The sequence below is a fragment of the Staurois parvus genome, unplaced genomic scaffold (genome assembly GCF_062004578.1).
Source record: "Staurois parvus isolate SC_StPar_1 unplaced genomic scaffold, SC_StPar_1.0 ptg002542l, whole genome shotgun sequence".
Lineage (NCBI taxonomy): Eukaryota > Metazoa > Chordata > Amphibia > Anura > Ranidae > Staurois > Staurois parvus.
In genome coordinates, this window is record NW_028320338.1 from 82631 (window position 1) to 96710 (window position 14080).

The 14080-nt window shown below is 61.2% G+C and overlaps 1 protein-coding gene across 1 annotated transcript; it reads left to right on the plus strand.

Annotated features, from left to right (window-relative positions):
- Positions 1 to 485: 485 nt before the first annotated feature.
- Positions 486 to 5570, plus strand: LOC149430667 (F-box only protein 46-like). Its single transcript, XM_089666121.1, is given in 3 exon segments — positions 486 to 678; positions 4121 to 4268; positions 4271 to 5570. Coding segments are annotated over 2 exon segments (1353 nt in total). The 5' UTR covers positions 486 to 678; positions 4121 to 4157; the 3' UTR covers positions 5513 to 5570.
- The last annotated feature ends 8510 nt before the right edge of the window (positions 5571 to 14080 follow it).

The following is a 14080-nucleotide window of genomic DNA, read 5'->3' on the forward strand; positions in this document are numbered from 1 at the left end:
ACACTGCTCGGCATGCGATGACACTGTGCGGCATGCGATGACACCATACGACGTGCGATGACACCATACGACGTGCGATGACACTGCTCGGCATGCGATGACACTGTGCGGCATGCGATGACACCATACGGCGTGCAATGACACCATACGACGTGCGATGACACTGCTCGGCATGCGATGACATTGTGCGGCGTGCAATGACACTGTGAGGCGTGCGATGACACCATACGACGTGTGATGACACTGCTCGGCATGCGATGACACCGTACGGCAATGACACTGTTCAGTAGTCGGTTCTGTTCGGCTTCTACAGAACTGTCTGACCAATCAGCATCTCCCCCGGTCCCCGCCGTGTAATGGAGGGAATCTGATTGGCTGGCGGCTGGATACGTTGTGTCGCTCTCAGGGGTCACGTGGTCTCTGGCTCCTCTCGGTCACGTGCTCCTCCCTCTCTGCGCCTCTCCCGGATCCCGCTCTTGTCAGACGCTCCCTGCCCGGCCCGGGACTTTCCATATAAGGACATGGCCGCAATCGCGGCTCCTGATTGGCTGGCGGCCCCTCCCGTTGCTGTCCGTCACCAGAGCTCAGCGTGGGAGCCGGAGAGGACTGTTCCTTTAAGAGGTCAGGTGACTCCCCTCCCCCAGTGACAGGTCCCGGCCGAGAGAGGAACCGGAGCCGGTGAGGAGGGCCGGGGGCCCCTGGGGGCCACACGGGGGATGTATGGTGGGAGAGGGGCCCTGTGGAGGTATACAGGGGAAGAGGGGCCTTATTGAGCTATACAGGGGCCCTGTGGGGGGTATATAGGACGAGAGGGGCCCTGTGGAGGTATATAGGGGTATGTAGGGGGAGAGGGGCCCTATGAGGGTATATAGGTGCCCTATCGGTGTATATAGGACGGGAGGGGCCCTGTGGAGGTATACAGGGGGAGAGGGGCCTTATTGAGCTATACAGGGGCCCTGTGGGGGGTATGTAGAGAGAGGGGCCCTGTGAGGGTATATAGCGGCCCTATGGGGGTATGTAGGAAGAGAGGGGCCCTGTGGAGGTGTATAGGGGTATGTAGGGGGAGAGGGTCCCTATGAGGGTATGTAGGGGGAGAGGGGCCATGTGTGGGGTATATAGGGGCCCTATGGGGGTATGTAGGAAGAGAGGGGCCCTATGAGGGTATATAGGGGCCCCTAGGGGGGTATTTAGGGGGAGAGGGCCCTATGGGGGGGTATGTAGGAGGAGAGGGGCCCTATGGGGGATATATAGGAGGGGAAGGGCCTTTGGGGGGGTATGTAGGAGGAGAGGGGCCCTATGGGGGGTTATGTAGGAGGAGAGGGGCCCTATGGGGGGTTATGTAGGAGGAGAGGGGCCCTATGGGGGGTTATGTAGGAGGAGAGGGGCCCTATGGGGGGTTATGTAGGAGGAGAGGGGCCCTATGGGGGGTTATGTAGGAGGAGAGGGGCCCTATGGGGGGTTATGTAGGAGGAGAGGGGCCCTATGGGGGGTTATGTAGGAGGAGAGGGGCCCTATGGGGGGTTATGTAGGAGGAGAGGGGCCCTATGGGGGGTTATGTAGGAGGAGAGGGGCCCTATGGGGGGTTATGTAGGAGGAGAGGGGCCCCTAGGGGTTATATAGGGGGAGAAGGGCTCTATGGGGGATATGTAGGAGAGGGGTCCTATGGGAGTATATAGGAGGAGTTGGGGGGGGGGCCCATGTTGTCTTGTATGGTGTTGGTATATGGGGGTGATACCTGGGTTGGGGGCCCCCATGCTGTGTTGTAGATGTCAGGCTTGTGTAGATGGGGGGGGTATTAGTTAGTCATAGTAGATGGGGGGGGTATTAGGTAGTCATAGTAGATGGGGGGGGGAGGGGTATTAGGTTGTCATTGTAGATGGGGGAGGGGTATTAGGTTGTCAGTGTAGATGGGGGGGGGGGGAGGGGTATTGGGTAGTCATAGTAGATGGGGGGGGGGGGGAGGGGTATGAGGTTGTCATTGTAGATGGGGGGGGGGGGGGTATTAGGTAGCCATTGCAGATGGGGGGGGGGGAGGGGTATTAGGTATTCATAGTAGATGGGGGGGGGAGGGGTATTAGGTTGTCATAGTAGATGGGGGGAGGGGGATTAGGTAGTCATTGTAGATGGGGGGGGGGGGGGTATTAGGTAGTCATAGTAGATGGGGGGGGATTAGGTAGTCATAGTAGATGGGGGGGGGGGGGAGGGGTATGAGGTTGTCATTGTAGATGGGGGGGAGGGGTATTAGGTAGCCATTGCAGATGGGGGGGGGGAGGGGTATTAGGTATTCATAGTAGATGGGGGGGGGGGGGGTATTAGGTTGTCATTGTAGATGGGGGGGGGGGTATTAGGTAGTCATAGTAGATGGGGGGGTATTAGGTAGTCATAGTAGATGGGGGGGGGGGTATTAGGTAGTCATTGTAGATGGGGGGAGGGGTATTTGGTAGTCATAGTAGATGGGGGGGGGGTATTAGGTAGTCATAGTAGATGGGGGGGGTATTTGGTAGTCATAGTAGATGGGGGGGGTATTTGGTAGTCATAGTAGATGGGGGGAGGGGTATTTGGTAGTCATAGTAGATGGGGGGGGGGGGTATTAGGTAGTCATTGTAGATGGGGGGGGGGGGGGGAGGGGTATTAGGTAGTCATTGTAGATGGGGGGGGGGGTATTAGGTAGTCATTGTAGATGGGGGGGGGGGTTATTAGGTAGTCATAGTAGATGGGGGGGGGGGTATTAGGTAGTCATTGTAGATGGGGGGGGGGGGGTATTAGGTAGTCATAGTAGATGGGGGGGGGTATTAGGTAGTCATAGTAGATGGGGGGGGTATTAGGTTGTCATTGTAGATGGGGGGGGGGGGGTATTAGGTAGTCATAGTAGATGGGGGGGAGGGTATTAGGTAGTCATAGTAGATGGGGGGGGGGAGGGGTATTAGGTAGTCATTGTAGATGGGGGGGAGGGGTATTAGGTAGTCATTGTAGATGGGGGGGGGTATTAGGTAGTCATAGTAGATGGGGGGGGGTATTAGGTAGTCATAGTAGATGGGGGGGAGGGTATTAGGTAGTCATAGTAGATGGGGGGGGTATTAGGTAGTCATAGTAGATGGGGGGGGGGTATTAGGTAGTCATAGTAGATGGGGGGGGGGTATTAGGTAGTCATAGTAGATGGGGGGGGGGGGAGGTAGTCATAGTAGATGGGGGGGGGGTATTAGGTTGTCATTGTAGATGGGGGGGGGGGGGTATTAGGTTGTCATTGTAGATGGGGGGGGGGAGGGGTATTTGGTAGTCATAGTAGATGGGGGGGGGGTATTAGGTAGTCATAGTAGATGGGGGGGGGGGGGGTATTAGGTAGTCATAGTAGATCGGGGGGGGGTATTAGGTAGTCATAGTAGATCGGGGGGGGGTATTAGGTAGTCATAGTAGATGGGGGGGGGGTATTAGGTAGTCATAGTAGATGGGGGGGGGGTATTAGATAGTCATAGTAGATGGGGGGGGGGGGTATTAGGTAGTCATAGTAGATGGGGGGGGGGGGAGGTAGTCATAGTAGATGGGGGGGGGGGGTATTAGGTTGTCATTGTAGATGGGGGGGGGGAGGGGTATTAGGTAGTCATAGTAGATGGGGGGGGGGGGGGGGTATTAGGTAGTCATAGTAGATGGGGGGGGGGGTATTTGGTTGTCATTGTAGATGGGGGGGGGGGGAGGGGTATTAGGTAGTCATAGTAGATGGGGGGAGGGGTATTTGGTAGTCATAGTAGATGGGGGGGGGGGGGTATTAGGTTGTCATTGTAGATGGGGGGGGGGAGGGGTATTAGGTAGTCATAGTAGATGGGGGGGAGGGTATTAGGTAGTCATAGTAGATGGGGGGGGGGGGTATTAGGTAGTCATAGTAGATGGGGGGGGGGGTATTAGGTAGTCATAGTAGATGGGGGGGGGGGGTATTAGGTAGTCATTGTAGATGGGGGAGGGTATTAGGTAGTCATAGTAGATGGGGGGAGGGTATTAGTAGGTTGGACATGTGATATGTCATGTGATCCTCTGTTGCCGCCATTGTTCTCCTCCCCCTTGTGTACCCCTCCCCCGTACATCCATGGCCGTCCCTCTAACCCCGCCTCCTCTCTTCTCTCCGCAGATCTCTGGATGTCCAGACGTGAGGCCACCGACTAGCCATGGATCCGCGGATTCCCTCCCCCGTCCACCTATGGAGCCCGCGGCCCTTTGGCACGTTTTCTGCCAACTGTCCCTCCAGCCCGAAGGGGGCGTCTGCCGATGACAACGCGATGGGAATCCGGCCGAGGAGAAGCTGGGGCCCCACGACAACCCCGAGTGTCTGAGGAGCGGAGATGACCGCGTCTTGCTGGACACCTGGTACGTCATCAAACCTGGGAACACCAAGGAGAAGGTGGCCTTCTTTGTGGCCTACCAGTGTGCCGGCAATGGCGCTTCTCCACGTCCCGGTGGCCCCAAGGTGAAGGGAAGGTGGAGCGCGGGCGGCAGTTCCAGAGCAAAGAGGCGGCGGCACACCCTGGACCCCGATGCTCCTCCTTCTGTGGCGGAGATGGTGGCACGGGCAGAAAGCCGAGAGATGGAAGCTCCTCCACCAAGGCCACCGCTGGTACTGGTGACCTCCTCCGAAGACGGTGAAGAGAGACGTTGTCGCAGCGTGGCGGAAGCCGTGGCTCAGTATGAAGCGGAACACGCCGAGCGCGAGGTGCGCATCGCCTTTCGGGTGGCGGAGAGGCCGGGAGATCCCATCACATGTGACTTGTATCAGTTGCTGAGTCCGGAGCCGCACCGCGTCTGCGTCCTGCTGGAGAAGATGGAGTCCCAGGCGACGGATGAGGAGGAGGAAGCCCAGGCGGCCACCTCTGATTCCGGCTTCCACGTGGACTTGGTGCTCACTGGGGCGGTAGACCGTTGCGTGTTTTATGGAGGAGAAGCGGGTGAGACGGAACCACTTCCAGGAGAACTTTTCTTCCCTCATCTATCTTCTGTCCCACCCCCGCCTCCCCCTCCCCCGCCCCCGGCTCCTCCCCTCTGCCGCCTCTACCGCCACGTCTCCCATGACTTTCTGGAGATCCGTTTCCAGGTCCAGCGCCTTCTCCAGCCGCGCCTTTATCTGCCGTCCTTGCCCGACCACGTCCTCCTGGCCATCTTCAGTTACTTGTCCACGCAGTCATTGGCTGCCATTAAATGTACGTGCCGGCGCTTCCGGGCGCTGATCGAGGACTACGGGGTGCGGCCGAGCGACTCGCGCTGGAGCCAGGACCCCCTCTACCGCGACGACCCCTGCAAACAGTGCAAACGGATTTACAAGCGCGGAGACGTGTCCATGTGCCGGTGGCACCCCAAGCCTTACCACCATGACCTGCCCTATGGGCGCTCCTACTGGATGTGCTGCCGCCGGCCAGACAGAGCCGCCCCGGGGTGTCAGCTGGGACTTCACGATAATAATTGGGTGCTGCCGGGGGAGGGGACGCGGGGGAAGGGCCGAGGGCACGGGGAGGGCGATGAGGGGAGGTGAATGGGGGAGGCTGTTGCTGTGTATGAGTGTCTAAATAAAAGCTATTATTTATAAAGTGCCCCCGTGTCACCGTGTCGCTGCTCTGCGGGGGAGGGGCTGGTAGGCGGTCACTGCTTGGGTGGAGGGACCAGCCGCCTAGCCAAGTGCCAGAGGCAGAAGATGGTCAAATTGTTGGTTCTTGGGGTCCCCACAACCCAATCTGCCCCCCCAATGTACTTATCTGCCTGGAGTATGGTGAACCCCCCCTAGGAGCACCTCCCTGATTGGCTGTCCTACGTACAGGACAGAGGAGGAGCCCTAACGATGCCAAGGAACCCGCAGCTGGTGGGGTGTCAGCAATTCCTTAGGGCACCATTTGTGTCTGTGTACAGTGGAGATGGGGGGCCCTTTGGGCGTGCTGTGTGGATGGGGGACCCTTGGGGCGTGCTGTGTGGATGGGGGACCCTTGGGGCGTACAGTGGAGATGGGGGACCCTTGGGGCGTACAGTGGAGATGGGGGACCCTTGGGGCGTACAGTGGAGATGGGGGACCCTTGGGGCGTACAGTGGAGATGGGGGGACCCTTGGGGCGTGCTGTGTGGATGGGGGACCCTTGGGGCGTGCTGTGTGGATGGGGGACCCTTGGGGCGTGCTGTGTGGATGGGGGACCCTTTTGGCGTGCTGTGTGGATGGGGGACCCTTTTGGCGTGCTGTGTGGATGGGGGACCCTTTTGGCGTGCTGTGTGGATGGGGGACCCTTGGGGCGTGCTGTGTGGATGGGGGACCCTTGGGGCGTGCTGTGTGGATGGGGGACCCTTTGGGCGTGCTGTGTGGATGGGGATCCTTGGAGTGTACAATGGAGATGGGGGACCCTTTGGGGACATGCTGTGTGGATGACGACACTTGGGGTGCGCAGCAAAGATGGGGGACCCCTTGGTGCGTGCTGTGTGGATGGGGGACCCTTGGTGCGTGCTGTGTGGATGGGGGACCCTTGGAGCGTGCTGTGTGAATGAAGACACTTGGGGTGTGCAGCAAAGATGGGGGACCCCTTGGGCATGCTGAGTGGATGGGGGATCCTTGCTGTGTACAGTGGAGATGGGGGACCCTTTGGGGACATGCTGTGTGGATGGTGGACCCTTGGAGTGTACAGTGGAGATGGGGTCCCTTGGGGACGGGCTGTGTGGATGAAGACACTTGGGGTGCGCAGCAAAGATGGGGGACCCTTTGGGTGTGCTGAGTGGATTGGGGATCCTTGTGTACAGTGGAGATGTGGGTCCCTTGGGGGTGTGCAGTGTGGATGAAGACACTTGGGGCGTGCAGTGGAGATGGGGGACCCTTGGGGCGTGCTGTGTGGATGGGGGACCCTTGGGGCGTGCTGTGTGGATGGGGGACCCTTGGGGCGTGCTGTGTGGATGGGGGACCCTTGGGGCGTGCTGTGTGGATGGGGGACCCTTGGGGCGTGCTGTGTGGATGGGGGACCCTTGGGGCGTGCTGTGTGGATGAAGACACTTGGGGCGTGCTGTGTGGATGGGGGACCCTTGGGGTGTGCTGTGTGGATGGGGGACCCTTGGGGTGTGCTGTGTGGATGGGGGACCCTTGGGGTGTGCTGTGTGGATGGGGGACCCTTGGGGCGTGCTGTGTGGATGAAGACACTTGGGGTTTGCAGCGGAGATGGGGATCCTTGGGGTGTGCTGTGTGGATGGGGGACCCTTGGGGCGTGCTGTGTGGATGAAGACACTTGGGGTGTGCTGTGTGGATGGGGGACCCTTGGGGGTGTGCTGTGTGGATGGGGGACCCTTGGGGCGTGCTGTGTGGATGGGGGACCCTTGGGGCGTGCTGTGTGGATGGGGGACCCTTGGGGCGTGCTGTGTGGATGGGGGACCCTTGGGGTGTGCTGTGTGGATGGAGACACTTGGGGTGTGCAGCGGAGATGGGGACCCTCGGGGCCTGCAGTGTGGATGGGGGACCCTCGGGGCCTGCAGTGTGGATGGGGGACCCTCGGGGCCTGCAGTGTGGATGGGGGACCCTCGGGGCCTGCAGTGTGGATGGGGGACCCTCGGGGCCTGCAGTGTGGATGGGGGACCCTCGGGGCCTGCAGTGTGGATGGGAGACCCTCGGGGCCTGCAGTGTGGATGGGGGACCCTCGGGGCCTGCAGTGTGGATGGGGGACCCTCGGGGCCTGCAGTGTGGATGGGGGACCCTCGGGGCCTGCAGTGTGGATGGGGGACCCTCGGGGCCTGCAGTGTGGATGGGGACCCTCGGGGTGTGCTGTGTGGATGAAGACACTTGGGGTGCGCAGTGAACATGGGGATCCTTGGGGCGTGCTGTGTGGATGGGGGACCCTTGGGGCGTGCTGTGTGGATGGGGGACCCTTGGGGCGTGCTGTGTGGATGAAGACACTTGGGGCGTGCTGTGTGGATGAAGACACTTGGGGCGTGCTGTGTGGATGGGGGACCCTTGGGGTGTGCTGTGTGGATGGGGGACCCTTGGGGTGTGCTGTGTGGATGGGGGACCCTTGGGGCGTGCTGTGTGGATGAAGACACTTGGGGTTTGCAGCGGAGATGGGGATCCTTGGGGCGTGCTGTGTGGATGGGGGACCCTTGGGGCGTGCTGTGTGGATGGGGGACCCTTGGGGCGTGCTGTGTGGATGGGGGACCCTTGGGGCGTGCTGTGTGGATGGGGGACCCTTGGGGCGTGCTGTGTGGATGGGGGACCCTTGGGGCGTGCTGTGTGGATGGGGGACCCTTGGGGTGTGCTGTGTGGATGGAGACACTTGGGGTGTGCAGCGGAGATGGGGACCCTCGGGGCCTGCAGTGTGGATGGGGGACCCTCGGGGCCTGCAGTGTGGATGGGGGACCCTCGGGGCCTGCAGTGTGGATGGGGGACCCTCGGGGCCTGCAGTGTGGATGGGGGACCCTCGGGGCCTGCAGTGTGGATGGGGGACCCTCGGGGCCTGCAGTGTGGATGGGGGACCCTCGGGGCCTGCAGTGTGGATGGGGGACCCTCGGGGCCTGCAGTGTGGATGGGGACCCTCGGGGTGTGCTGTGTGGATGAAGACACTTGGGGTGCGCAGTGAACATGGGGATCCTTGGGGCGTGCTGTGTGGATGGGGGACCCTTGGGGCGTGCTGTGTGGATGGGGGACCCTTGGGGCGTGCAGTGTGGATGAAGACACTTGGGGTGCGCAGCGGAGATGGGGGACCCTTGGGGCGTGCTGTGTGGATGGGGGACCCTTGGGGCGTGCTGTGTGGATGGGGGACCCTTGGGGCGTGCTGTGTGGATGGGGGACCCTTGGGGCGTGCTGTGTGGATGAAGACACTTGGGGCGTGCTGTGTGGATGGGGGATCCTTGGGGTGCGCAGTGTGGATGAACACACTTGGGGTTTGCAGCGGAGATGGGGATCCTTGGGGCGTGCTGTGTGGATGGGGGATCCTTGGGGCGTGCTGTGTGGATGGGGGACCCTTGGGGCGTGCGGTGTGGATGGGGGACCCTTGGGGCGTGCTCTGTGGATGAAGACACATGGGGCGTACTGTGTGGATGGGGGGGACCCTTGGGGGCGTGCTGTGTGGATGGGGGGGACCCTTGGGGGCGTGCTGTGTGGATGGGGGACCCTTGGGGGCGTGCTGTGTGGATGGGGGACCCTTGGGGGCGTGCTGTGTGGATGGGGGACCCTTGGGGGTGTGCAGCGTGGATGGGGGACCCTTGGGGGTGTGCAGCGTGGATGAAGACACTTGGGGCGTGCTCTGTGGATGAAGACCCTTGGGGTGTGCTGTGTGGATGGGGGACCCTTGGGGGCGTGCTGTGTGGATGGGGGACCCTTGGGGGTGTGCAGCGTGGATGAAGACACTTGGGGCGTGCTGTGTGGATGAAGACACTTGGGGCGTGCTGTGTGGATGAAGACACTTGGGGCGTGCTGTGTGGATGAAGACACTTGGGGCGTGCTGTGTGGATGGGGGACCCTTGGGGCGTGCTGTGTGGATGGGGGACCCTTGGGGCGTGCTGTGTGGATGGGGGACCCTTGGGGCGTGCTGTGTGGATGGGGGACCCTTGGGGCGTGCTGTGTGGATGAAGACACTTGGGGCGTGCTGTGTGGATGGGGGGACCCTTGGGGGCGTGCTGTGTGGATGGGGGACCCTTGGGGGCGTGCTGTGTGGATGGGGGACCCTTGGGGGCGTGCTGTGTGGATGGGGGACCCTTGGGGGTGTGCAGCGTGGATGAAGACACTTGGGGCGTGCTCTGTGGATGAAGACCCTTGGGGCGTGCTGTGTGGATGGGGGACCCTTGGGGGCGTGCTGTGTGGATGGGGGACCCTTGGGGGTGTGCAGCGTGGATGAAGACCCTTGGGGCGTGCTGTGTGGATGGGGGACCCTTGGGGGTGTGCAGCATGGATGAAGACACTTGGGGCGTGCTGCGTGGATGAAGACACTTGGGGCGTGCTGCGTGGATGGGGGACCCTTGGGGCGTGCTGTGTGGATGAAGACACTTGGGGCGTGCTCTGTGGATGGGGGACCCTTGGGGCGTGCTGTGTGGATGGGGGACCCTTGGGGCGTGCTGTGTGGATGGGGGACCCTTGGGGCGTGCTGTGTGGATGGGGGACCCTTGGGGGCGTGCTGTGTGGATGGGGGACCCTTGGGGGTGTGCAGCGTGGATGGGGGACCCTTGGGGGTGTGCAGCGTGGATGAAGACCCTTGGGGCGTGCTGTGTGGATGGGGGACCCTTGGGGGTGTGCAGCGTGGATGGGGGACCCTTGGGGGTGTGCAGCGTGGATGAAGACCCTTGGGGCGTGCTGTGTGGATGGGGGACCCTTGGGGGTGTGCTGCGTGGATGAAGACACTTGGGGCGTGCTGCGTGGATGAAGACACTTGGGGCGTGCTGCGTGGATGGGGGACCCTTGGGGCGTGCTGTGTGGATGGGGGACCCTTGGGGCGTGCTGTGTGGATGAAGACACTTGGGGCGTGCTGTGTGGATGGGGGACCCTTGGGGGTGTGCATCGTGGATGAAGACACTTGGGGTGTGCAACGGAGATGGGGGTTCCTTGGGGGTTGATTGGATCTCCGGAGGATCGTTCATTGGCCGGTCTATGGGACCAATACAATAACATGGAGCGGCCTCCACCTGCCTGTAATGAGGACCGTGGCCCCGGCAGCGTCACCAATGAGGACTGTGGCCCCGGCAGCGTCACCAATGAGGACTGTGGCCCCGTCCCTCCCATGATGGGAGTCAGAGTCCCCTTTACATATTGGATTTGTATATCATGCTGACCAGAGATGGTGGGGGAGGGACTCCAAGCTGGGAGGGGCTTCAGTTGGACGAGCCTGGGGGCGGAGCTCATTGGTGACCCCCCCCCCCCCCATTAGTGTTGAAGTGCGCACATCCCGCCATCTTCTACCCCCGCCTCAGGTTTTAGGGTGGTAACAGAGGCACACTTCTCATTGGCTGATGCTGCTGGATGAACGTTTTGACCGCTGGGCAGAATTCTGTACTGACACCCAGGGGGCGGGTCTTTGACACCCTGGGCTCACAGGAAGTGGGTAGGATGATGGGGATGTTGGGAGGAGCCTGCAGAGGACGGCAGTGGGGAGGAGGGTAAGTTGTTGTTGGGCGTTCAGAAAAGATCAGAGTTCGGGGACTGGAAGGCTTCACCCCAGAGTTCTCGGGGTCCTTAGTCCTGGTATAGGCACCCCGTTGTTCCTAAGTCGAGGACCGTTCACTGACTGCAATGGTTCCAGCTGATTGGTGCAAAGCCAACGTGGTCCCAAAACTCATAAGAGGGCGGAGTTCTAAACCTGAGAACTACAGAGCGGTCAGCCTGACATCAATAGTATGCAAACTACTGGAGGGGGTGAGAAGGGACCCTGTCCAGGAACTTCCAGGAACCGTTTGGACCGATCCAGTACCATTCTACGAGGAGCTGACAGAGGAAGGCCTGGGCCTAATGGAGGTCTGATGATGGACCCGGTTCCAGGTTGAAGGTGGTGGGAGATGGTGCATCTTCTGAGCGGGGTGTCGGGGGCTCAGTCTTGAGATAGGAGCAGGGCCAGGAGGAGTGGGGGAGAGAAATCTATAATTCCACCACTTTCCGGAACTCTGGTCCGGCCACATCTGGAGTATTCTGTGCAGTTCTGGTCACCAGTCCTCAGGAAGGATGTGCTGGAACTGGAGACACTCCAGAGAAGGACAATACAGCTGATGAGGAGCTCGGTGATGGGGGGAGATGGAGGAGGTCAGTGATGGGGGGAGGTGGAGGAGGTCAGTGATGGGGGGAGGTGGAGGAGGTCAGTGATGGGGGGAGGTGGAGGAGGTCAGTGATGGGGGGAGGTGGAGGAGGTCAGTGATGGGGGGAGGTGGAGGAGGTCAGTGATGGGGGGAGGTGGAGGAGGTCAGTGATGGGGGGAGGTGGAGGAGGTCAGTGATGGGGGAGGTGGAGGAGGTCAGTGATGGGGGGAGGTGGAGGAGGTCAGTGATGGGGGGGGTGGAGGAGGTCAGTGATGGGGGGAGATGGAGGAGGTCAGTGATGGGGGGAGATGGAGGAGGTCAGTGATGGGGGAGATGGAGGAGCTCAGTGATGGGGGGAGGTGGAGGAGCTCAGTGATGGGGGGAGGTGGAGGAGGTCAGTGATGGGGGGAGGTGGAGGAGGTCAGTGATGGGGGGAGGTGGAGGAGGTCAGTGATGGGGGGAGGTGGAGGAGGTCAGTGATGGGGGGAGGTGGAGGAGGTCAGTGATGGGGGGAGGTGAAGGAGGTCAGTGATGGGGGGAGGTGAAGGAGGTCAGTGATGGGGGGAGGTGAAGGAGGTCAGTGATGGGGGGAGGTGGAGGAGGTCAGTGATGGGGGGAGGTGGAGGAGGTCAGTGATGGGGGGAGGTGGAGGAGCTCAGTGATGGGGGGAGGTGGAGGAGCTCAGTGATGGGGGGAGGTGGAGGAGCTCAGTGATGGGGGGAGGTGGAGGAGCTCAGTGATGGGGGGAGGTGGAGGAGGTCAGTGATGGGGGGAGGTGGAGGAGGTCAGTGATGGGGGGAGGGGGGGGAGGTCAGTGATAGGGGGGGTGAAGGAGGTCAGTGATGGGGGGGGGGGGGGGGGTGGAGGAGGTCAGTGATGGGGAGGTGGAGGAGCTCAGTTATGGGGGAGGGGAGGTGGAGGAGGTCAGTGATGGGGGGTGGAGGAGCTCAGAGATAGGGGATGGAGGAGGTCAGTGATGGGGGATGGAGGAGGTCAGTGATGGGGGGGGTGGAGGAGGTCAGTGATGGGGGGAGGTGGAGGAGCTCAGTGATGGGAGGAGGTCAGTGATGGGGGGGGTGGAGGAGGTCAGTGATGGGGGGGATGGAGGAGGTCAGTGATGGGAGGAGGTGGAGGAGCTCAGTGATGGGAGGAGGTGGAGGAGCTCAGTGATGGGAGGAGGTGGAGGAGCTCAGTGATGGGGGGGGGTGGAGGAGCTCAGTGATGGGGGGGGGTGGAGGAGCTCAGTGATGGGGGGAGGTGGAGGAGCTCAGTGATGGGAGGAGGTGGAGGAGCTCAGTGATGGGAGGAGGTGGAGGAGCTCAGTGATGGGGGGAGGTGGAGGAGCTCAGTGATGGGGGGAGGTGAAGGTTAGTGATGGGGGGAAATGGAGGAGGTCAGTGATGGGGGAAATGGAGGAGCTTGGGGGGGGGGGGGGAGATGGAGGAGCTCAGTGATGGGGGAGATGGAGGTGGAGGAGGTCAGTGATGGTGGGGGGGGGGGGGGTGGAGGAGGTCGGTGATGAGGAGGTCGGGGTGAAGGGGGGAGGTGGAGGAGGTCGGTGATGGGGGGAGATGGAGGTCAGTGATGGGGGTGGAGGAGCTCAGTTATGGGGGGATATGTGGCCACACAATCAGTAGGTTCCATTCTGTAAAGCTGGTCGCAGATGATGGAACTTTTGGTTCCAAGAAAGCTGTAGCTCTAATATGTGTATTGTGAGGGGGGATGGAGGAGCTCAGTGGTGAAGGGGGATGGAGGAGCTCAGTGGTGAGGGGGGATGGAGGAGCTCAGTGGTGAGGGGGGATGGAGGAGCTCAGTGGTGAGGGGGAATGGAGGAGCTCAGTGGTGAGGGGGGATGGAGGAGCTCAGTGGTGAGGGGGGATGGAGGAGCTCAGTGGTGAGGGGGGATGGAGGAGCTCAGTGGTGAGGGGGGATGGAGGAGCTCAGTGGTGAGGGGGGATGGAGGAGCTCAGTGATGAGGGGGATGGAGGAGCTCAGTGATGGGGGGTGGAGGAGATCAGAAGCTCAGCGATAGGGGATGGAGGAGTTCAGTGATGGGGATGTAGCTCTGGTCCATGTATTGTGAGGGGAGATGGAGGAGCTCAGTGATGGGGGGGGTGGAGGAGGTCAGTGATGGGGGGAGGGGAGGTGGAGGAGGTCAGTGATGGGGGGAGGGGAGGTGGAGGAGTTCAGTGATGGGGGGTGGAGGAGCTCAGAGATAGGACATGGAGGAGCTCAGTGATGGGGCTGTAGCTCTGATTCGTGTATTGTGAGGGGGGAGGAGTCCCCAGGGGGAGGATGTGGATCCCCTTCCCCAGTTGGTGGTGGGGGGGGGGACATAGAAAATAAATTCATACAATAGAGGAGGTTCTTGTAGA